The sequence below is a fragment of the Corvus moneduloides genome, chromosome 19 (genome assembly GCF_009650955.1).
Source record: "Corvus moneduloides isolate bCorMon1 chromosome 19, bCorMon1.pri, whole genome shotgun sequence".
In the NCBI taxonomy this organism is placed as follows: domain Eukaryota; kingdom Metazoa; phylum Chordata; class Aves; order Passeriformes; family Corvidae; genus Corvus; species Corvus moneduloides.
Window position 1 is genome coordinate 10,890,577 of NC_045494.1, and position 23,510 is coordinate 10,914,086.

A 23,510-nucleotide genomic window follows, 5' to 3' on the forward strand; every position below is an offset into this window, starting at 1 on the left:
GATGGCAGACATCTTCTGCATTAACCATTCCTGAAGATGTTGTTTGTTGATGTCAAAGACCAGCCAGGCCATTTTCAGCACAGCCTGACAAGAGAGGATGTGTCCCCTTCTGGATGAGCTCCTCCTTTTCCTCTTCCCGAGTTCATCCTGTCACTCATTTCACTGCCAGCAGCTGGAAAGCTGGTCCATGTTAGGTGGGAAAAGATCCCACAAGGGAATCCTAAAAGTGCTCTTTGTAGAACCAAACTCCTTTCAAATCCCAAGACCTCTCTGTGGTGTGGATGCCCGAGGTTGGGAGAGGAGCACTTCCCTCCAGCTGCTGCCGTGGTGGGTGTGAGGGAGGCACTGATGCTCTCAGGCAGGAGCTGCTGCTGACACTGATGGTGCTGGAGTGGTTGCCAGGCTGTGTCAAGGGTGAGGAATGGAGTCCAGGCAGAGCCAGGGAGGTGTTATTCCTGACCCCATCTCGTACCTGTGTCAGCTGAGCTGCTCTGCGCTCCGCTCATGCAATGCCACCGGCCGTTCCTGGATCCCAAGGGAATGGCTCGTCCTGGAGAAACAAAGAGCATTCCTGTCACAATTCACAGCAAGAGAGGTTGTTTTTAGTGTTTGCCTGATGTTCCTTCATGCAGACCAGCCTTTCCCTAGGTATTTCCTCATGTAGAGGAGAGTGATGGTTTTGTGGAGCTCTCATTTGCCCTGCAGTACTTCTGCTCTGTTCTCAGCTTCTCGCTCTTCTTAACATTCATTATTTACTCCCCCTGAGACTCTGTATCCTCCTCTGTCTCCTTGATTTTACTGACATTTTGTTCTGTCACTCAATGTCAGTCTGGGCTTGTTCTCCCCTCAGTCTCACTAAAGCCATGACCCAGTGTTTAAAGAATCTTGATTTCCCCAATATACTTCAAGCCACAGAAAAAAAAAAACCCAGAATTTTCAAGGCATGTTCAGATGATTTTCTCTGTATTGTGTAGTTTGTGTCTTTTTTTCTCCTCTATCTGCTCTGCATTTTCCTATGCCTTACGATTTTCAGTGGGAATGAAGCTCGTGTAGGTCCACAGTCATTCTCAGTGATAATAACTCTGATAATGCTTTTTTTTCTTCAAAGCAGATATCATTACATAGTATTATTCATGTCAAGATGCAAAGGGTTATGAATGTTTAAGGGGAAAGCATAATTTTTAGGGAGTTGCTGGAAAAAGTCTGTTAGAGCAGGTGACAACTTCAATGTTCATCAACACATTCGTGTCTCCCTCCCAGGACTGTTTTCATCAATCATGCGAGAGCTGGCCAACATCTCACATGATGGTCCCAAGTGGATGGTACTGGATGGAGATATTGATCCGATGTGGATTGAATCTCTTAACACTGTGATGGATGATAATAAGGTAGTGGATCTAAGGTGAAGAAGCAGGCGTTCCTGCTCGGGTGGGATTCAGCCTGGGAGAAATGCAGATGCTGGAATAACACCTCCCGGAATAATGCCGTTGGGGTTTCTTCAGATACACCAAACAATATTGCATAAAGGCAGTGGTGCATGAGGGAAATAGCTTAGAGCTTGTTTTCCCTGGAATTGCCCTTTTCTGGAGAGTTGTGCTCGTGAGTAATCGCAAATGTCCTGATCATAACTTCAGGCCCTTTGGAAATAGGGTAGGGACATGGTTCTGTACCTTTTCCCCACCCTGAGGGAGTGCTTTGGATTCTGGGTTGTGGAAGAGAGAAGGATCGTTCTAATGCCTGGCAGAAATCATGTCATGGCATCACAGAATGGGACCCTAAACTCATCCCATCCCTGCCCTGCCATGGCAGGGACACCTTCCACTGTCCCAGGCTGCTCCAATCCCCGCCCTTGGGCACTGCCAGGGATCCAGGGGCAGCCACAGCTGCTCTGGGCACCCTGTGCCAGGGCCTGCCCACCCTCACAGGGAAGAATTCCTTCCCAATATCCCATCTAACCCTGCCCTCTGGCAGTGGGAAGCCATTCCCTGTGTCCTGTTCCTCCATCCCTTGTCCAAAGTCTCTCTCCTGCTCTCTTGGAAGCCCCTTCAGGTACCAAAAGGCCACAGTAAGGTCACCCCAGGTCTTTCTTCACGCTGAACAACCCCAGTTTTCTCAGCCTGTCTGAGAACTAACAGAGCTGCTCCATCCCTCTGCTCATCCTGGAGCCTCCTCTGGGCTCTCTCCAGCAGCTCCAGCTCCTCCCTGTGCTGGGCCCTGGGGCTGGGGCAGCTCTGCAGGTGGGGGCTCACCTGAGCAGGGCAGAGGGGCAGAATCCCCCTTGTCCTGCTGGGCACTGCTGGGGCTGCAGCCCTTTGCCCAAGAGCTGCTGTGCCTCGAGGAGCTGGGCCGGGCAGCCAAGCCCAGCAGTGCCGAGTGTTGAACACTCTTCATTCCTGTTCCTGGGAGAGCTCTAGGCTCTGTCTTGTCTGTCTGTCTGCACACACAGGTGCTGACCCTGGCCAGCAATGAGAGGATCCCTCTGAACCCCACGATGAGGCTGCTGTTCGAGATCAGCCACCTGCGCACGGCCACCCCGGCCACCGTGTCCCGGGCAGGTGAGTCCCACCTGGGCTGCACCGTGCAGCAGGTGGCATCTGGGGCTCTTAATCAGTCTTTTGGTGTCCCTTTGAAAGCTCCCAGCCTGGAGCACAGCTGCCCATGGTGTGCAGGGTGTGTTCCTGAAGCACACGGACACGTGGAGGATCCTGAGCCCACACGGGGAGCTTGCATTGTCTCGGGGGTGTACTCGGAGTGTTCCTACTGCTGCTGTGGGGTCATGGCTGCAGCACTGCTGAGAGAGCACTCCTGCACAGCTCTGTGTGGGCCTGATGAGGAGAGCCCGTCTCTATCCCAAAGAACTCCTGATCTTTTGGAGAAGTTGATGGGAATGGGGAATGAAGGTGTTCCCTGGTGCCTGGGGCCCAGAGCAATAACACGGCTCAGGCAACACCATATTCTGAATTTGGGGCAGGATCATGACAGCTGTCCTGGTTTCCTGAGGTGTATCTCTTCACTCTTCCCCTCTGCAGTGGGGCAGGAGGAGGGGGCAGGTGATGAGGTGTGTTTGACAGCGTTTCAGCTGTGTGAGAGTAGCTGAAATTTTCTGGAGGAAAAAGGGAGATTATCTGCTGTGTCCTTACTCTTCTCTCTTCTCCTGCACCTCAAGGGATCCTTTACATCAATGCCTCGGATCTGGGCTGGAATCCCCCTGTGAGCAGCTGGATTGACCAGCGAGAGGTCCAGTCTGAGAGAGCCAACCTGACCATTCTGTTTGACAAGTACCTGCCCGTCTGCCTGGACACCCTCAGGACCAGGTACCGCTGCGGGCTGCCTGTGTCTCCACTGGCGAGGGCAGGTCGCTCACCACCTTCCAGACCAGCGGTGTTGGGACTGTGCTCCAGGGCTGCCCAGTGTCCTCCTTGTCCCCAGGAGCCCTGAGTGTCATTGGCTTCAGCTCCAGGAAGCAGTGGGGTGAGGGGGTGGCTGACACTCCTGCCTGTCCTTGGTTGGTCTGCTCTGGTTCTCCTTGGATATTGATTTGATGGTTCCTGTGCTTGTATCAGTTCTGTATGTCTTGGAAGGTAAATGCAGGAGATGCTAAAGAGAAAGTCTTTCCAGTCTCCTGAGGTGTCAGGCCAGAGCAGAGTTCACTGCACAAGTTATGTTTCAGTAGAGCAGATTTCAGACCACTGCTGAAAGAAAGTGTGGAGGATGGAGAGAGCAGATCCTCTTTTATCCTCTCCCCACATCTTTTCCTGCCCCTTGGGGATGAGCAGGAAGCTGGTGTTGGTGTGAGAGGGTGGGGTTGCTCCAGAGGCAGTCCTCTCTTGGATTTCTTTCCTGAAGCATTTGAGCACAGTTGAGTCCATCTGTGGGCATCCAGCCTGGGCATGTTTCATGGCTGGACACTGACCACTGAACGTGACAAATAGGACAAGGGGTGATGGTTTAACAAGGTGAAATTTAGATTGAATATTAGGAAGAAATTCTTGGCTGTGAGGGTGGGGAGGCCCTGGCACAGGGTGCCCAGAGCAGCTGTGGCTGCCCCTGGATCCCTGGAAGTGTCCAAGGACGGGGCTTGGAGCAACCTGGGATAGTGGAAGGTGTCCCTGCCATGGCAGGGGATGGAATAGATGACCTTTAAAAGGTCACTTCCAACCCAAACTAGTCCATGATTTTATGATTCTCCATCCTCTGCTTGCTGCCCATACCTGCAGTTTCATTAAAAAAAAAAAAAGAAAAAGAAGAAAAGTCAGTGTAAACTGAACCTGGGCACCAGCAGCCCCCGAGGGGTGTCAGGAGGAGCTGCTGCAGTGCCAGTCTTGCTCCTTAGGACTGGGAATTGGGAATCTTGCTGGGGAGCTGCTCTCTGGGTGCCCAAACTTTAAAGCTGTTGGCAGCAAAGCCCATCGAGCATCTCCAGCCCTCTCTGCTGAACAATTGTCAGACCATGAAATCCTCAGGATTAGCTGCACCAGCCCCAAGCGGAGTATTTTGGGAGCTTGCTTAATTCAGAAATTGTAGAACCAACCTTTCAAATAGCTCTAATTACTTTATGGAGGACTTCAGTGCTGCTACAACATTAGTTTGGAATTCTGTAAGTGTAGCTTAAACGAATGTAAAATGGCAAGATGAAAGGTTTTATTTTATTACTCCTCTATTTGACCGCTTTTGAACTCCTCACGCTCCCAGGAAATCATCGCCTTTAGCAACTCCTCGATTTTACTTCTTTTCAAGAGGATCAAAGTTTTTAAATGCTTGAAACTTCTGATTACTGTTATTACGTGCGTGTGTGCCAGTGCCAGCGGGTCCAGGCAGAGGACGGGTGTTCTCCTTAGTGCTTTTCCAGGGAATGAGACACTCACTGCTGACAAGGAAAATGCTGATATTCTGGCAAAGCCTTCCTGCCTTGCTTTCCTGGGCTGGGAGCAACCCCGGTGCTTCACCCAATTATATTTCCCAATTATGTTTTCAATTTCCATCCCTCAGATTTAAGAAGATTATTCCCATTCCTGAGCAGAGCATGGTTCAGATGCTGTGCTACCTCCTGGAATGCCTCCTGACAGAGGAGAACACCCCTCCCGACTGTCCCAAGGAGCTTTATGAACTTCACTTTGTCTTTGCTGCTGTCTGGGCCTTTGGTGGATCCATGTTTCAGGACCAGGTAAGAAGGGAGGTGCCACATCAGCATCTTTCAAGAAGCCTTTTATTGCCTTTTTTTTCCTACTTTTTTCTACTTTCCCCTGGCCTAAAGCTGTGTCAGTGATGCTGTTTGACCTGGAGACCTGAACTAAACAATCCCTTTCATGAAAGACCTCATTATCCAGGTGGTGATACTGGAGAAGGGCTGTGGGGTCACAGGGTGGAGGGTGTTTGCTTCTGCAGAAACATTTCACTGGGGAGAAATGTTAATTTATGGAGGTTGTGGATGTGCATAAAGTGATCAAATTAAGATGGATTTATCAGGTGAATCCATCAGCGGAGCATTCCCCAGCCACCTGACTGTGCAGGTAAATGCTGGGCTCTGTGGCACAAACCAGCTCTGTCACCAGGATTAATAATAACAGGGGGATGATGAGAGCTGGCCATCCTCGATTCCTGGTAGAATGACACGAGGCAGGGGTGCTCAGCAGGGCAGGGCAGTCGGTATTTCAGGGACAAACAATGGCCAAGCTCAGCGTGGTGTTCCCTTGGTGCCACCACCCCGAGGCCATGGAGTTTGAGACCAGCTTTCCTGGATCTGCGGAGGATTTAACCCTCCATTCCCGATGTGCCAGCTGGGAAAACCACAGCCTTGGTTTTGTCAGTGCAGGGTGACTCAAAAGCCCAGCCCAGCCGAGCCTGGGGAGCAGAGCTGGCCCGTGCCCAGCAGGACGAGCTGCTGCCTCAGTCCCTCGCGGGTCGGCTGGAGCGCGGTCGGTGGCACTGGGACACGGCGTTGCCGTGCCAGTGCACTTAGTCCTGGCATGGCAGGGCCTTGGCGCAGCTGGAGGTGTGGCAGGAGGAGCTGGGAGCAGGCTCAGCATCCCGCTGGGAGGATGCCGGACGTTGCTGCCCGTGGTGCTCTGTAAATGTCAGGGAGGAGAGCGTGAGCGCGCAGCGTCCGAGCGAGGGGGAGCCTGATGAAAAACGATCCAATATAAAAGCTGTTTATTGCTCCCTGCTGAAGGTGCCCTTCCTGGTGACCTTTTGCTGCCGAAATGTCAGGAGAAACGGGCTGGAAGGCTTCCCACTGCTCGGAGTTCGTTGGTGGGGAGCGGGGCCCCTCTATAAAAACAGATGAGAGGTTTGCCATTTCCAGGCTCTGGAATTAGCAGAAATCCATATGGGGTTTTTGTTAAGGGAAGCAGTGTGAGCTCGACACCATTCTGGCAATAGAGCTGGGGCTGGGACTGCTCCACTGAAGGGCTCAGGAGGGCAGGCAGCCCCTCCCAGCACCACTGTGAGAAAGCTTTTAGCAGCGCTGCACATCCCTGCTCTGCTGCCGGGCTGAGGAGTTGTGACGACAGGAGAAAGGGGATTACAGTCATTCTGCCTCTCTGGGTAGCACGAGACTGCAAAATCCTGGATGCTAATAATGTGTTTTTCAAGTCCTCTGGTCTTTTGATGTGTGGTGGCTCAGGGAGCTTTGCAGAGGACACTCAGTTCAGAGCCAGGTTTCCTGATGGAGGCTGAGCAGTCCAAGGTCCCACTTGGTCCCAGGAAAGCCTGTGGGGTGGCTGTGGGGAGGAGAGACCTGGTAGAGATGCCCCAGGAGCAAACTGTGCTGCTAAAACTGGCTCAGTGATGCGTCTGCTCTCTCCCAGACATCTTTTTAGCAGCACTTTCCCCCTCCTTCCCCCCCTGCTTCTCCCCAGGGCTGAGGGCTGCAGTCCCTGTGCTCTGCACAGGAAAGGTTCAGACAGTGACCGGCCCAGTTTCACAGAGGAAACCTGAGGCAGGGAAGGGGACTAAGCACATTCTGCAAATCCTGACTTAGTATCTAAAGCAAAAACTGTCACCCCAGCTCCCAAAACAAAGTTCAGGTGCTTCAAAATCCCCATGCATGGAAAGAGAGAATGGGGAAAGCAGGAAAGCAGGAGCTTGCTGGGCTCTGTGGCAGCTGAACAGCTGGAAACAGCTGGAAACAGCTGAGCCACAGGAGCACAGTCCCTGTCCCATGCTTTGCTGCACTGGGGGCTGCAGTCCTGCTTGAAAAGAAGCCAGAAAGCAACAGCTAAGTGTGTGCAGGGCAGTGTGGTTTGTGAGGAAGAGATTTGGTATGCATGCTCTGACTACCCATGGCCATGGATGGAGATGGATGTGGTGTCCTTGTCTGTTGGAAGAAGTAGGCACCAAAAATCAATCAAGTGTCTGTTTAGTCATAGGCACGTATTTCTCTCTTTCAAATTGATCCATCTGTCTGATCTCAGGCACACCAGGAGTGATCAGCACAGAGGATGCATTATTTAGGGCAATAAATAGGAGTGATGAGGAAAAATGAAGAAAGTGAAAAATTAGACTTAATAATAGGAAAAAGGATAAGGTTGTTATGCTGTGGAATATATTTTAAGGCATAATCCCACTCTGGTGGACTGGGATAAATAACATTCTCCATCTCGAATGAATTTCTCCAGATTTGCCTCTTTTCTCCTCTCTTTGGCAGCTCGTGGACTACAGAGTGGAGTTCAGCAAGTGGTGGGTGGCAGAATTCAAGACGATCAAGTTTCCTTCTCAGGGCACAGTCTTTGACTTTTACATTGATCCGGAAACAAAGAAGTTTGAGCCTTGGTCTAAACTTATTCCCCAGTTTGAATTCGATCCAGAGATGCCACTGCAGGTGGGTGCTCCTGGCAGGCTGCTGGGCTGGAGGAGGTGCTGTGTTTTAGTGTTTCAGTGAAGCCTGGTGAAAGGTCAGGCACTGATGGAATTCCCTGTGGGATACAACTCAATTCCCCATCTTTTTTGCTGTGCTTTGACTGTAACAGCACAACGTCCATCCATCTTCCAAAAAGCAGGGGCAGGGAGCTGCTGTGCCCAGGGTGCAGAGAGAAGCAGCGAGACAGAGCAGGGACAAAGCCTCTGAGACACCATGGCACGTTGTCACTCTGCGTGGCTGCAAGTAGAGATGGGTTTATGTTTGGGCCAGAAAAAGAGTTCCTCAGGTAGTGAATGGTGGTTGCCAGTTGTCTGTCCTTTCAGAAGCACCACAGGGAGCAGGTGACTTGTGAAAATCGTCACCGTTTTAGCGAGGTGTGAGTTTGTGGGAAGATCCAGACGCTGCTCCCAGGGCTTCACCGGGAAGGATGGACTTGAACGTCTGGCAGCAGCAGATCATTCCTTCCCGAGGGGTCACCTTACCCATTCCTGGCTCTCCCAGGAGGTGGCTGTGGGGTGCTGGCAGGGCTTGGGGACACTCACCTGGTTGCTGTGTCCCCCAGGCCTGCCTGGTGCCCACGGCCGAGACGGTTCGGGTGAGGTTCCTCGTGGCCAGGCTGCTGCAGCGCCGGCGCCCCGTGCTGCTGGTGGGCACTGCTGGCACGGGCAAGTCGGTGCTGCTGGGGGACACGCTCTGCTCCCTGGACACCGACAGGTACCTGGTGAAGAAGGTCCCCCTGAACTACTACACCACCTCTGCCATGCTGCAAGGTAAGCTGCTTGGCTGGCTCTTAAACTGCACCGGGGTTGGACACCAGGAGGAATTTCTTCACAGAAGGGGTGGCTGGGCACTGGGATGGGCTGCCCAGGGAGGTGGCGGAGTCACCGTCCCTGGAGGTGTTTAATGAAGCCTGGATGTGGCACTCAGTGCCGTGGGCTGGGTGACAAGGTGGTGATGGGTCACAGGTTGGACTCAGTGACCTCAAAGGTCTTTTCCAGCCTGGTTAATTCTGTGATTCTGTGACATTGCTGGGGCATCCATTGGGGTTTGGAGTGGGATGTGCTCAAGGAAAGACCGTGGGTGAGCTGCCCGTGCCGTTTGTGGGCACACCCACGACCCCACCGCGAAACTCCGCTCAGCAGAGCCCTGGTTTTGTGGAGATGCCATCTTCCAACGTGAGCATTTGCATTCTTAACCCCACCACTCTGTTTCAGGGCTGTGCCAAAGCCCAGGCTTCAATCTGCTGCAATTTTTACGGCTTGTGTTTGACTTGAAGTGTGTCTCTAACATGCTGGAATTTAAGCCTGTGCTGAATAGGATGGGTTTCTTGAAGAGGATCCAAACTGTCCTCAGGGTGCAATGATGGGAATTGCATCCCAATTAGCAGTGAGGATGGTGCTAATGGATATGTGCAGGCTGGAAGCCAGGGCTGGTTCCTGGGGCTGTCCTCCTGTCCTGCCACAGCCCAGCGTGGCCCCTGGAGCAGGTCCCACACCCCCTCCCCAGGAGCACAGAGCTCGCTGACTTGGGGGGCTCAGACCCCCAAGGAATTCCCAGCCCCAGGGAAGTCCGTGAGAATATCACTGATGAGGATTTTTAAACATCAGTGAAAAATTAAGCTTGAGACTGAGGTCGGGTCAGTTTTTCTGTGTAGTCTCTTCAGAGATGAAGAAAAAGCAGGAATTTCTTGAAAGGTGTCTCATTTTGGAATGGTGTCCAATGAGAGAGAAAATAATTTGACATTTATGTATTAACCACTAACGAAGCAACCTGGTTTTGAGTTGAATTACAACTGCGAGTCACTATGAACCAAATTGCTTCCTTTATGCAGCTGGGTTTAACCTAAATGTCCTGAAATCACAGAAAATTCTGAGTTGGAAGGGATCCACAGTGATAATCAAGTCCAGCTCTTAAGGATATGGCCCCTCTGGGAGTGAAATCCACAACCTTGGCATTATGAGCACCATGTTCTGACCAACTGAGCTCTTCTCCTACTTCCCCAGAGCAGCTGGGGCTGCCCCTGGATCCCTGGCAGTGCCCAAGGCCAGGTTAGACGGGGCTTGGAGCAGCCTGGGACAGTGGGAGGTGTCCCTGCCATGGCAGGAGATGAGCTTTGAGGGCCCTTCCAACCCAACCCATTCTGAGATTCTGTGAAGCCCTGGGCAGACCAGGGATTAACCTTCCCTCTTTGGGTTGTTCCTGGCTGAGTGGTGCCAGCTGGGAACATGAGTGTCCCTGGCTTCATCCCTGCTTTGCCAGGCTCCCAGCACTGCAAACATTTTCAGGAAGGTTTTGCAGTTTAAAATTGCTCTCTGAGGCCGATCTGCTCGCAGAGGAGTGACAGCACAGCCCCAACCCATGCTCTGGGGCCACGCTGTGGGGCCACATCTGCTCTCTGGGGCAGGCTGGGAGGCTTCCTGGACTTGCTGGTGCCTCTGCACACAGCAAATCATTTGAGCCCTTTGTCCTTCAAGCAGAAAATGGGTAAAACCTCCCCTTCTGGCCAATCTCGCAGCCATGGGCACGGTGATGGTTGCAACCTCCCTTTTCCCCCTCCTCCTGGGGTAGGAAGTGCCCTTGGTTGGGGAGGGGGCTGAGCTGTGTGTGCTCAGCTGCCTGGGGGGACCCTGGTGTCCCCCAGCTGCCCAGGTGAGTGTGAGCAGGTGTGGGGCAGGCACAGGGTGTCCCTGTTGCTCTGAGCTCCGGGCTGAGCCTGCCCCTTCCTCCTCTGCAGAGCCCAGCACGTCTTCATCGCAGGGCAGTGTGATTTATGCTGCTTGGCATCCTTCCCTACTGCTCATTTTTTAGTTAATTTGCCCCATTTTGTGGAGTTTGTCAGTTGGCTGCTTTTTTTCTTCCCCACCAGGTGCCTCTTTTGATTTGTAAAATGGGAATCCGAAGCAGTTTGGGATTTTAATTTTTATTAACTTTAGAAAGAGCCGACCTGAAAGCCAGGAATTCTTAGTCGAGGTGCCTGTGGGCACAGAGATTTTTAAAGTTCAGAGCTGCACTCTTTAGGGGAAGCACAGGGACGTGGTTCAAACCATCCTTGTGGGCCTGTGGCTTACAGAATTTTATGTGGATAGGGGTTCAAAGGAGCCAGACTTCTGTGCCCAAACCTGGGCACAGTTTGGGGATTTTCTTTGGTGTATTGTGACCAAATCCCTCTTCCTGTGGAGCCTGGACCTCTGGTGTGCTGCTTCCTGCCCTCTTGGACCTCTGCTCCTCCATCAGCTGTAGCCCTGCCCTCATTCCACACCTTCCCACTCCAGATCTTCCTTGAGAAAATGACAATAAATGTTGTTTTTTTGGGGTTGGGTAACGTTTCCCCCTTGGCCATCAGGGTGAGAGGATCCACACTTGCCCAGTCTGGTGTGCAGTGAGTGTTTGAGGGGCTGTGTCAGGAGCTCAGAGCAGGGACCCTTCAGGATTATTGTGGGATAGGCTTTGAATTAAAATGCAACTTCCACAAATATGTCACTTCATCCCCAGTAATTGCATTTCACTGTGATGAATCTCCCGCATCCTTGTTTAACCTCGAAAAGGGCTGATTCTGTATGTTAATTAAGGCCTAATTAAATTTAAATTAAATGCTTATTTGAAACACTTAATTTGACTTGCTACCAGAAATTTCAAATATTGTGGTTTTATTGAAGGGGGAGAGAGATTCCACTGAGGGAAAATCCATCATTTTTCTCAGCACAATTCATGCCTTTGTGCAGAAGTGTCTGTGGCAAGAAAACAGCTGAGTTCTTCGTGGGTAACCAGCCTGTCTGCAGGGCACCCAAGCAGGAAACAAATGGGGCTTTGCGAGAGTTGTAGTCTGAAAAAAAAAAAAAGGGAATATAAATTTTCCTTAATAACTTTCACCCTTGATAAGGAATGGCTGAAGTGTGCATTTGCACCAATTTTTTATCAAAATTCCCAGTTGTCCCTGCTTGCAAAGGACTGCTCCTTGCTGTGCAGCTGCTTTCAGGGCTGGTGATAGCCCCACACTATGCCAGGGAAACAAATTCTGCCTCCACCTCCAGGAGCACTGGGAGCACTGGGGAGTGAGGATGGTCTCCAAGAAAGCCCCTGGCATCCAAATCATCCCAGGATCCAGGCAGGGAAAAACTGCTGCTGTTTGCTTTGCCCCTTTCTGAGGCAGGAAAGGTTGCTCAGGCTGCAGTGAAAGGAATCAATAAGCTATAAAACATTTTGTGCAGCAGTGTGGGGTGATTTGCATTAAATATCACTCCAGCATTGTAAATATTCCCAAAATGCTACAGTCTCGAGCAACACGTTACCTCAGCCGTCTGCTAAAACAAATGGGAATTTTCCAGAGCTTCCCAAAGAGATTTTCTCTCCGTGCTCTCCCTTACTCGGGTGGGATCCCGTTTAAAACTGGGTGGGGATGGGACAGCTCGCGTTGGAATTGAGCCTTGTTGGGTTATCTGGAGGTTTGGGTGGTGCTGGGGAGAGGATCAGGGGACTTGGAGGTGTTTGGGGCTGTTCAGTCTGGTCACAGAGTCCATGAGGTTGGAAAAGCCCTCCCAGACCATCGAGTCCGAGCTCACCCACCCTGTCTCCAGCCCAGTGTGCCATGTTCAGGAATTCCTTGGACACCTCCAGGGATGGGCACTCCAAACCTCCCTGGGCAGCCCCTGCCAAGGCCTGAGCACCCTTTCCATGCAGAAATTCCTGCTGCTGTCCACCCTGAGCCTGCCCTGACAGGATAAGAGGGGATGGCTTCCCACTGCCAGAGGGCAGGGATGGATGGGATATTGGGAAGGAATTGTTCCCTGTGAGGGTGCCAGGCCCTGGCACAGGGTGCCCAGAGCAGCTGTGGCTGCCCCTGGATCCCTGGCAGTGCCCAAGGCCAGGCTGGACATTGGGGCTGGGAGCAGCCTGGGACAGTGGGAGGTGTCCCTGCCATGGCAGGGGTGGCACTGGGTGGGCTTTGAGGTCCCTTCCAACCCAACCCATTCTGAGATTCTATGATTCTCTTTGGTGCATTTGAACAGATAATATTATTTTGATTGTTCTGAAGTTGTCCAGGCCCTCAACCCGCTCTTTTCCTTTGTCTAAAAGATGTAAAAAATGCATTTTCTTTCACAAAATTTCTTTGCTCATGGGCTTTGTGCTCCAGCATTTCCTTGGCTCCACCCCAGTGCCGAGCCACTGCTGTCCCTGCTCGGGGACACAGGCAGCCTGGAGGACTCACTGTGCTGTGCTAGGGATCAGGGTAATCTCAGCCAGGAGGATTGAGTTTAAACAAACACGCAGGAGGGGTGCAAAAGGCTTTCTCGTGCATGACAAGCTTGTGTTTGCTCTGAGGCAGACCTGGCTTGTAGCAGTTTGCTGTGTTTTGTTTGCAAGGAGGCATTGAAAACTTGGTGATTTGGGTTGAGTCGGACCAAAAATCTGCCCAAGGGGGCTCTGCAGGGCTCCCAGGCCGGGTCTGGGGACAGCCACCATCCTGTCAGCTCGAGACAGGGCCCCTGGCATGGGAACAGCCCCTGTCCTGCTGGGGAGCAGCGTCCTGTGCCAAGAGCAGCTCTGCCTTCCTAAAAAGCCCTGAACATCCCAGGTGGAGCTGAGAGGGCTGGGCTGAGCAATCCTCTCCTGTCACTCCTGCCCCTACAGGTGTGCTGGAGAAGCCTCTGGACAAAAAGGCTGGCAGGAACTACAGCCCTCCAGGCACCAAGAGGCTCGTGTACTTCATCGACGACCTGAACATGCCTGAGGTGGACGCCTACGGGACCGTGCAGCCCCACACGCTGCTCAGGCAGCACCTGGACTATGGCCACTGGTAGGAGCCTGCTGGGGCTGGGCTGAGACCCTTTTGGGAATGGGGTTTGAGGTGAAGTCACAGCGCAGAGCCCTCCTCCCATCCCGTGTTGGAGCTGGCTGGGAGGCTCTGGGTGAACACTGTGCAGCCTGGGGTGTCCCATGTCCCCAGCAAACGCTCCCTGCCTGGCTGAGCATGGAGGGAGGCCATGGAGTGCCCCTGCTGTGTGAGCTCCTGATGCTGTTTTCAGTCAGGCAGCAACAAACAGTCGGTCTGCAGGCAGAGGTAATTTGTAGGAAAAGCAGCGGCAGTGTTTTGGAAGGAGATTGGAGTGTCTTACAGCACTGCTGGGACAGGGATGCTCACAGCCCTCCCACGGGAAAAGCAAGGCAGAGCCACAGAGCCATTCCCGGTCTCCTCAGCCGTGTGTGTGCCTGGACTTGAGCCAAAGCTTCCCAGCCGTGGGGACAGTGGGGCGGAAGCAGAAATTCAGGGCTGGGGGTGTTGGGGTGTTGGGGAGGTTGGGCAAAAAGAGGGCTCTGGGTGTGTGTGTGAGCAATGCCCCGTGGTGGGGGACACCTTGTGCCCCCTGTCCCCTCCTGGGCAGGTCCAGGCTCCCTGCCCCGCTCTCAGCAGCACCTCTGTGCTGTTGCACCCCTCAGCACGGCGGGTGCAGCTCAGCCCAGGGTGCTGAGGAGGGACAGGGGCACAGCTCCTGTCCCCTCAGGCTGCCCCGGCCCCAGCAGTGATCTCGGGGCTCTGCTGCACCCCAGCAGCCGCCCATCCTTCCCTGCAGGCAGCCTGCCCCCACCCCAGGCTGGCCCAAACCAGAGTGATTCCTGTGATTTCCCACAATTTCTGTGCTGGGTCTGACCCGAGAGCTCTGCTCAGCACTTGTTGCCAGCTGGTGGGATGTCCCCCAGGAGCAGGGCCCTGTGTGCTGGGCCATGTGCAGACATGCAGCAGTCTCTGCCCCCGGAGAGGGGCAGAGTGTGACCCCCAGAAGCCACAAGGGTCCTGGCAGCCCACAGACACACTCAAGGCACAGCAGTGGTGGCTGCCCTGGCTGGAGTCACCGTCTGTGGCTTTTGCTGTGCCCCCAGGTATGACAGGAGCAGGCTGTCCCTGAAGGAGATCAGCAATGTGCAGTACGTGTCCTGCATGAACCCCACTGCGGGGAGCTTCACCATCAACCCCCGGCTCCAGGTAAAGCCCTGCGCCACGGCAGGCACGGCCCTGCCCTGATTTTGGGTGGATTGTTGAGGTTCAAGGCTCCAGGAGAGCCTGTGGCAGATCCTGCTGTCATTCAATCAGTGGGAACAGCACGGATCTGTGCAGTGACTGGAATTCCTGATGGAGAGGCAGCAGATTTGCTGCCTTCCTCCCTTCTTTGTGTTTCCTCTCCTTTTGCTGCTCAGTGGGAGGAAGAAGTCACAAGTTCCCAGCCAGCTGGACGCAACTCTCAGGAAAAGTGGTTCAGACAGGCAGATTTTACCTTCCTCTTGCTGGTGTTTCCTGCTGGACCATGGTTTGTGAAAGTCTTTTGGTGGTCAGGCATTGGAACTTGCTGCCCAGGGAAGTGGTGGAGTCACCAACCCTGGAAGTGTTCAAAAATGAGTAGATGTGGCATACCTCACAGTATGGTTTGGGATTTGTTCAAAGGTTGGACTTGATGATCTTGGAGGTCTTTTCTAACCTTACCCATTCTATGTTCCCTTTCTTTGCAAGTTCCAAATCAGCAAAAGGTCTTCTGGGAGGTGGCACCTGCTCCTTCCACAGACAGGACTGAGCTTTACCGGGGCTCAGTGGGACCTCCAGACCTTCCAGCTCTTCAGTGGACTGAGCTTCCCTAGCGAAATGCCATCGAAAACCCCTTGTTCAGCCAGCAGAAGGTGTCACCTGCCAGCTGTCCTCTGTGGGGAATTGGAAGGGGGAGATGGTTCTGGTGGACTGCAAGTCATGGGATTGTAGAGCATCCCAGGTTGGAAGGGACCTCGAAGGATCATCTGGGACAACCTTTCCTGGGAAGTGGAAGATTATTTAGTGCTGTGTCCAGCCACCGCAGGTCCTCCAAAGGGCACTGGCCTGGGAGGTGGTTGCCCATCTCTCTGACCTTTCCGTGTCTCACTTTCTCTTCCTCAGCGTCACTTCTGTGTCTTCGCCCTCTCCAACCCTGATCAGGAGGCCTTGTCCAGGATCTACAGCACCATCTTAGTGCAGCACCTGGCCAGTGGGAATTTCACAGAGCCTGTGCAAAAATCAGCCCAGCAGCTCATTGCCCTGGCCCTGGGGCTGCATCGGAAGGTGGCTGCCACTTTCCTGCCCACAGCTGTCAAGTTCCACTACGTTTTCAACCTCAGAGACTTCTCCAATATCTTCCAAGTAAGTGCAGCTCCTGTCCTGTGGCACTTGGAGTTTGTCCTGATGTCACAGGCAGCTGGTGAGCCAAACACAGTGTCCCACCCAGTAATGACACAGCAGGGGTGTCCCCTGAGCAAAGGGGGTGACCTTGGGCCATTCCCCAGCTCCTGGTTGGTTTTGAATGCATTCCAGAGCCATCACCCGTGACTTTGGGGGAAGATCAGTCAAAAGCTTATTTACTTTCCAGCCTCCTCTGGCCAGTGGGGAGGGGTGCACAGTTCCAGAAGGAGGTGCAGATTTTGAGGGGTTTGAAGTGTCCCCTGGCTGGAAAAGGGACCAACTGGAGGGAGCTTTGCGCTGCTGACCTCAGCCCTTCGTGCAGTGGCTGTTGTGAATGTGGTGGAGCTGGGCTTGTCCCGGGGAGCCCCACCCCACTCGTGTGAGTGTGGGGGTCGATGGCACCACCCCACCAGCCAGGGAAGCTCCGATTGCATGGGGCAGGTGGTGGATTCTCTGGGCTGCTGGCCCTGAGCGGAGGAGAGGAGAGCAGTAACGGGTTCAGCTGCTGTGCCACAGCCAGGACAGCTTGGTGGCTGTGCTAGTGTGTCCTCTCAGGTGCTCAGCATTGTGAGTGCAGGATGGCATTTAAAGAGCTGGTAAATCAATCCAAACCAGCTTTGATTTTACCACTGAAACTGAATTACCAGCCGCTGCACCAAAGGGAACTTGTTCATCTTCAGAAGTGGTTTTTTCTGTCCTCAACGAGATTTTGTTTTTCTGTTTTCCCCAGCAGTCTCATGCTCTGAAGCAGCTGGTGTTCCTGCTCAAGAGCCTTTCAGAGTTTCGGGCTGATTAATACAATTTGATAAATTCCTCAGCAGCCAAACCAAGGGTCAGCACCATAGCCTGTTCTAAACCCCCAGCTGGTGATTTGTCACTGTCCTTGTTAACATCTGTTTCACAAAGTAGGTGCCTGGAAGTTCAGTGCCTTGTGCCTGCCCATCAGACAGGAGCTGGAGGAATGACAGGACAGGGAAAGCCAGGAACAGGACCTTGAACAAGTGAATAACTCCACAGTGTCAGGAGGAGTCAGGCCTGTCACTTGCGCTCAGCTGAGCACCAGCAGCTCCGACGTGAGATGTGGGTCATGTTAAATCCTGCCTCCCAGTTAAGCTGGGCTTTGAGAGAACAGGAGCATTTCAATGGGAAGCTTTAATTGGGTTGGGGGATAATAGAAACCATCCTGCCAGATCCCAGTGCTGGGCCAGAGGGCAGTGACAGGAATGCTCCTCCTCCTCTATTCAAGAGATTCTCCATGCTCTTTTTTTGTTTGTATCTCTTCAGTGTTGGCCCCAGCTCCATCCCAGATGCAGTGATCCACAGCCACGTGTCCCTCGTGCTTTTGGGGTGTGGGGGTCTTTAGAATAAAGGGATTTTAGAGGCATTGAGTGATTTTGAATTCTGTTTTAACCAGTTTGGGATCTGATGCGTTTCTCCTTCCTCTCTTTGAGTTGTCAGCTTTTCTCACCATTTTTTTTTTCCTGGAATAAATAAAATAATTTGACAGCTGTAATGACAAATGTGAAACCCAAACAATCTGAGCCATGGACCAGTGAGCTGAGAGGGCCTGCTTTACATTGCTGTCAATGCATTAAATATTTAATGTATAAATAATTAGATGTTAGGAATAAAAGCTGTCTGTTTAATTCATACCATTGAAAACCCTGTGTGCTGTTAATAGGCTTAGTATAGGCGACACCTCTTTGAAATATAATTCTTTTATGCATTTTAATAGAGTTCATGGTAAACACACTGTGCTAAGCAGACAGCAACTGATATTTCCTGCAGGCAGAATGCACCTAATTAGAATTAATTGATTAAAAAACAAAAAGACGCCAGTAACATTTGCAAACTATTTTTCCTTCTTGACAAAGCACCCACGGGGTGCATGGGGTTGGATGGAAAAAACTGGACATCTGGGCTGGTGCCTGGCTCGGAAGGGTCCCACCTGCTGAGAGCAGGACCCCAGCCCGGCCGGGGGAGGCTGGGTGGGGGATCAAAATGGGTGTAATGAGTGTAAACCTTCAAGGGAATGTGGGAAACAGGCATTCCCACCAGGGGTGTGGGCAGCAGGTTGAGGGAGGTGATTCCACTCCTCTGTGCTCCTTCATGAGACCCCACCTGAAACACTTGTCCAGCTCGGGGGTCCCAGCACAGGGAGGAGCTGGAGCTGCTGGAGGGAGTCCAGAGGAGGCTCCAGGATGAGCAGAGGGATGGAGCAGCTCTGCTGGGAGGAAAGGCTGGGAGAATTGGCTTTGTTCAGCCTGAGGATTGCTCTGAAGTGACCTTACTGTGGCCTTCCAGTGCCTGAAGGGGCTCCAAGAGAGCTGGAGAGGGACTTTGGACGAGGGATGGAGTGACAGGACACAGGGAATGGCTTCCCACTGCCAGAGAGTAGGTTTAGATGGGCTATTGGGAAGGAATTCTTGGCTGTGATGGTGGTGAGGCTGTGGCACAGGTTTTCCAGAGCAGCTGTGGCTGCCCCATCCCTGGCAGTGTCCAAGGCCAGGTTGGACACCTGCTCTGGTGGAAGGTGTCCCTGCCCATGGCAGGGGGAGGATGGAATGGTCTTTAAGGTCCCTTCCAACCCAAATCATTCTGGGTTGAGAAGCAGCTTTGGGAGTTCTGGGTCAACAGGACACATTCCCTTGGGTGTTTGGTGTGGGTTTGCCCAGAACCTGGGTGCAGGTTGCTGTGAGGGGGACTCAGCACACTGGGTGCTGGGCTTGGGTCCCTCAGGGTCAAGCCTGGGTTTCCTGACTGTCCTTGCTCTCCACAGGGCCTTCTGTTCTCTACCCCTGAATGTCTGAAGCAACCCCAGGACCTGGTGAAGCTCTACCTGCACGAGTCAGAGCGGGTGTACCGGGATAGGATGGTTGAGGAAATGGATTACGACACTTTTGATAAAATCCAGCGGGAGATGGTGAAGAAGTGCTACGATGTAAGCGTTGAGGGCTGCTGAGCTCTAGTGCTGATGGCAACAGAACAGAGTGGGCTTATTGGAAGGGAAGTCAGTACTGGGGATTTTCTTTTCCCACTCTTTCTCTCCTGTACCTCTTTCCCCTTTTCCACATGCAGGTGCAACTGTGTGGACGTAAAAATGCTGTTCCCTGGGGAGGTGGCTCAGAGCTGCAGTGGGTTTTCCTGTGTTTGTTCTGTACTATTTTGTTCTCTTTTACAGGACATTGAGGACACTTTAGAGCAGGCCAAACGCATGAATATTTACTGCCATTTTGCCAAAGGCCTCGGGGAACCTGGCTATAGGGCAGTTCCAACCTGGCAGGAGCTGAACCAGATCCTCGTGGAAGCCTTGGACAACTACAACGAAGTCAACGCTGCCATGAACCTGGTGCTGTTTGAGGATGCCATGTGCCATGTGTAAGGGGCTCTTCTGTCTTCATGCTCCCACCATTTCTCTGTGCAGATTGTTTGGTGGAGTTTCCCAGGGGATGGAGGGAGATGGGCTGAGGCCAATCATTTGTAGTTCAACAGGGCCAAGTGCCAGGTCCTGCTCTTGGGGCACAACAACCCCATGGAACACTCCAGGCTGAGGCAGAGTGGCTGGAAAGCTGGAAAAGGCTGTGGGGGTGCTGATGACAGCCCTGGGGTGGCAGCAGGGCCAGGGCAGTGCCTGTCCCCTGTGCTGGCACTGCTGGGGCACCACCAGTGCTGGGGACAGCTCTGGGACACTCAGGACAAGAAGGACATGGAGGGGCTGGAGCGTGTCCAGGGCAGGGAACGGAGCTGGGAAGGGTCTGGAGCCCCAGGAGAGGCTGAGGGAGCTGGGAAAGGGGCTCAGGCTGGAGCAAAGGAGGCTCAGGGGGGACCTTGTGGCTCTGCACAAGTCCCTGACAGGAGGGGGCAGCCGGGGGGGTCGGGCTCTGCTGGCAGGGAGCAGGGACAGGAGGAGAGGGAACGGCCTCAGGCTGGGCCAGGGGAGGTTTAGATTGGGTATTAGGGAATATTTCTCCACTGAAAGGGTTGTCCAGCTCTGGCACAGCTGCCCAGGGAAGTGGTGGAGTCCCCACCCCTGGAAATGTTCAAAAAACACGTGGCCAGGACACCTGAGGATGTGGTTTAGTCGTGACCATGATGGACAGTTGGACACAATGATCTTTCCCAACCCTGAGGATTCCATGATTCTGGGAGAATTACAGCTGTGGAGCTGGGGGGGAGCCAACGTTTCACCTGCCCAGGTGTTGTGTCCAGCACAAACACTGCGCTGCTCCAAACTGGTGTTTGGAAGGAATGTCCCAAACTCTGGGGCTTCCAGCCAGAGGCTCTGCGTGCTGGTGGTTTTTTGGTCTGGTTGCTGTCATGAAACCTTTGGCCCTTGGAGCTCTGCATGTGGCACAAATATTTATCAGATGTGACATTCAGGTGCTTTATTGTCTTCCCTTGCCAGCCAGGGTGTACTGGGGTTTCCCTAAGTGCTGACAGCTGGTTTAGAGCCACATTTACACAGGCCCTTAGTGGGATTTTCCTCTGTATGAAGTACTGTGTGCATTTAGGCTACTCCTTTTAAAGGGTGCAGGCATTTAGACTGCTTTGATCCTCTGGAAAACCTGCTTGCATGGAGATGCCTGGAGGTGCAGATGGATTCCAGCTGGAGATTGGACATGTGGGACTATATGAAAATAAGCTTCCCACTGATCATTATGAAGCTGTTTACGTGCCTTGGGGGGGGACCTCCAGCTCTCACACCCAGCCTGGGGAAATCCCAGCAGAGACAGAGTCACTTCTGGGTGCTGAAATGCAGAGCTGGCCTTGGGTGGCTTCAGGAGATGGAGCTACCCTGGCAATCAGAGTTTGAGCTGATTCTGTATGGAAACCTTGTCCCAGGAGGTGCAGATTTGGGGCTCTAAGCTGGAAGGAAGCCCCTGAGCTGGTGCACACCAGGGTGGGTGGTTTCAATTCTCATTTATATATATATATATATATATATATATATATTTATTTTTTAAGATACATATATATATAAAGTTATATATTTTTTTTTATATATAATTTAATATATATATACATACATATACAGGAGTAGCATTTACACACACACACGTGTGTGTGTATATATATATACACACACACACACACACACACACATATATATATATATATATATATATACAAAATTGGTCTGTTCCAAGTGCTCCCAACCCGCGTTGTTGGCCACTGGGCTGGGCAAATTTTCCCTGACAGTCTGGGTGTTCCCTCCTCTATCCATAGGTCCCATGAAACCTGCTGTCCATGCGTGTTTCTGCTTGCATTGCCTGCAGAATGGTCACAGGAATACTGACCCTGTGCTCCTCTTGCTCTTGTAAATCGGGATTTGCAATTGGAATTTACAAAACACGGCCCTGCCCCTCCAGTTCACACTGAGAGTAACGAGGAAAGCGAGGTTTGGGTATCCAGCACAACTTCCCAATTTCACTGGAGCTGAGTGAATCCCGTTCATTGCATTTGGAAATTGCATTTGGCTGAAATACACAACTCCCTCCATCTCAACCAGCTTCTGACTATCAGCTTGAATTTGCTGAAGGTTTTCAGTTGGGAGCAAAAATAGAAGAAAAGAAGACATTTGATGACTTAATATATGTAGGGCCATGGGGGATGCCTGTCAGTCACCTCATCCACGGCTGTGTCACAGCACGGAGCCCTGGGGAGCACATCAAGGCAGGGACCACGGGCAGAGCTGGCCTGGGGAACTCGAAGCAGGAATGCTAAAGTTCTCCTCACAGACTGGATTGTTTTTACAGAAATAATTTCACAGAAATTAGTAAATGATTAAGTTATAAAATTATAAAAAATCAGTCAGAGTCTGTGCATAGATTATAAAATACTGGAGTGGTAATAAAGCAGTGCAGTGTTTCTCACAGTATTACTTGAAAAATAATGAGATTTATCTAGGAAAATAGTGAAGGGAGCTGAATAAAAGCTGTGGAGAGGGGAACAGGGCTTGTATTTCAGTCCCAGGACAGTGGGGGTTCCACAGGTGGGATCCTCTGAACCCCCCTCACCTGGGGGGGCAACACGTGGGGGTGGCAGCATTTGCTTAAAGAGGATAAAAGGGAGGCAGACAGAATTCACTGTAAGATCTCAGACAGGACAGGTGAGCAGACCTGGGAAGCAACAGCAAGTTCATTGTGAGAGTGAGAAAATCTCACTCTTAGGTGGTGGTGGTGTGGATAACTAAGGAATACAGATTGTTTTCTGGGTAGGTTTGTGCCATTCCAGCCATGTGTGAATGTGCTGTGGTGCAGAGCAGAGCTCCTCACCTGTGCACGAATCCCAGATGCCTTGAGAAGAGAGGCCTTTCCTGGGGAGGGGGATCAGAGCCTTGAATTTTGCTCTCAGTTCTTGCATATCAATGTCCTTTTCCCCTTGCCCTCCCTGAAAAGATACCCAGGCCTTCACTTGAACATTGTTCTGTCCAGCAGGACTTGGCAGGTGGAAAAAAACTGGGCACATTTTGAATTGCCACCAGAGTGGGGCTTTTTTTTCGTCAGCACCATCCTCTGGACAGATCTCAGCAGAGACGCGCATCGATTGCTACCACATCTCCGAGACCGACATTCTTCATCCCGCTCAGAATACGATTTCTTAGTGAATAAAATATGTATGGAAAAGCAGTGGGCAGAGAAATAGGAAAACACTCTTACTAATGAGAGATTTTGTATGCTTCAATTTAGCTGCCGCATCAACCGCATCCTGGAGGCGCCCCGGGGGAACGCGCTCCTGGTCGGCGTGGGCGGCACCGGGAAGCAGAGCCTGACCCGCCTGGCAGCCTTCCTCAGCTCCCTGGAGGTCTTCCAGATCACCCTGAGGAAAGGATACGGCGTCCCTGACCTCAAGGTGGGGGACTTGAAAGGGTCAGGTGGAGGGGAAGGAAGTAAAAATCAGAACTCGCCCTGGAAACTTGTTGAATATTGAGAGACAGAATGGAGGAGGATGACCGTGAGCCCAGGTGTGCCCAGGTGGGCAAGAGGCCAATGGCACCCGGGATGTGCCAGCCCTGGGTGGCAACAGGGCCAGGGCAGTGCCCGTCCCCTGTGCTGGCACTGCTGGGGCACCTCCAGTGCCGGGGACAGCTCTGGGACACTCAGGACAAGAAGGACATGGAGGGGCTGGAACGTGTCCAGGGCAGGGAACGGAGCTGGGAAGGGGCTGGAGCCCCAGGAGCAGCTGAGGGAGCTGGAAAGGGGCTCAGGCTGGAGCAAAGGAGGCTCCGGGGGACCTTGTGGCTCTGCACAAGTCCCTGACAGGAGGGGGCAGCCGGGGGGGTCGGGCTCTGCTGGCAGGGAACAGGGACAGGAGGAGAGGGAACGGCCTCAGGCTGGGCCAGGGGAGGTTTAGATTGGATATTGGGGAATATTTCTTTACTGAAAGGGCTGTCCAGCCCTGGCACAGCTGCCCAGGGAAGTGGTGAAGTGCCAGTCCCTGCAGGGATTTAAAAGCCAT

At 52.6% G+C, this 23,510-nt stretch overlaps 1 protein-coding gene across 5 annotated transcripts in view; it reads left to right on the forward strand.

Moving 5' to 3' along the window:
* DNAH9 (dynein axonemal heavy chain 9) overlaps nt 1–23,510 on the forward strand; it is a 149,585-nt gene that overhangs the window by 34,688 nt on the left and 91,387 nt on the right. For all 5 annotated transcript variants that reach the window (XM_032129150.1, XM_032129151.1, XM_032129152.1 and 2 more), the window contains 12 exons: nt 1,261–1,388; nt 2,447–2,555; nt 3,167–3,314; nt 4,990–5,164; nt 7,646–7,819; nt 8,421–8,628; nt 13,487–13,652; nt 14,735–14,837; nt 15,774–16,013; nt 18,832–18,993; nt 19,234–19,430; nt 22,742–22,904. In XM_032129150.1, coding sequence (XP_031985041.1) covers nt 1,261–1,388; nt 2,447–2,555; nt 3,167–3,314; nt 4,990–5,164; nt 7,646–7,819; nt 8,421–8,628; nt 13,487–13,652; nt 14,735–14,837; nt 15,774–16,013; nt 18,832–18,993; nt 19,234–19,430; nt 22,742–22,904 — 1,973 coding nt within the window. The remainder of the gene's footprint in view (nt 1–1,260; nt 1,389–2,446; nt 2,556–3,166; nt 3,315–4,989; nt 5,165–7,645; nt 7,820–8,420; nt 8,629–13,486; nt 13,653–14,734; nt 14,838–15,773; nt 16,014–18,831; nt 18,994–19,233; nt 19,431–22,741; nt 22,905–23,510) is intronic.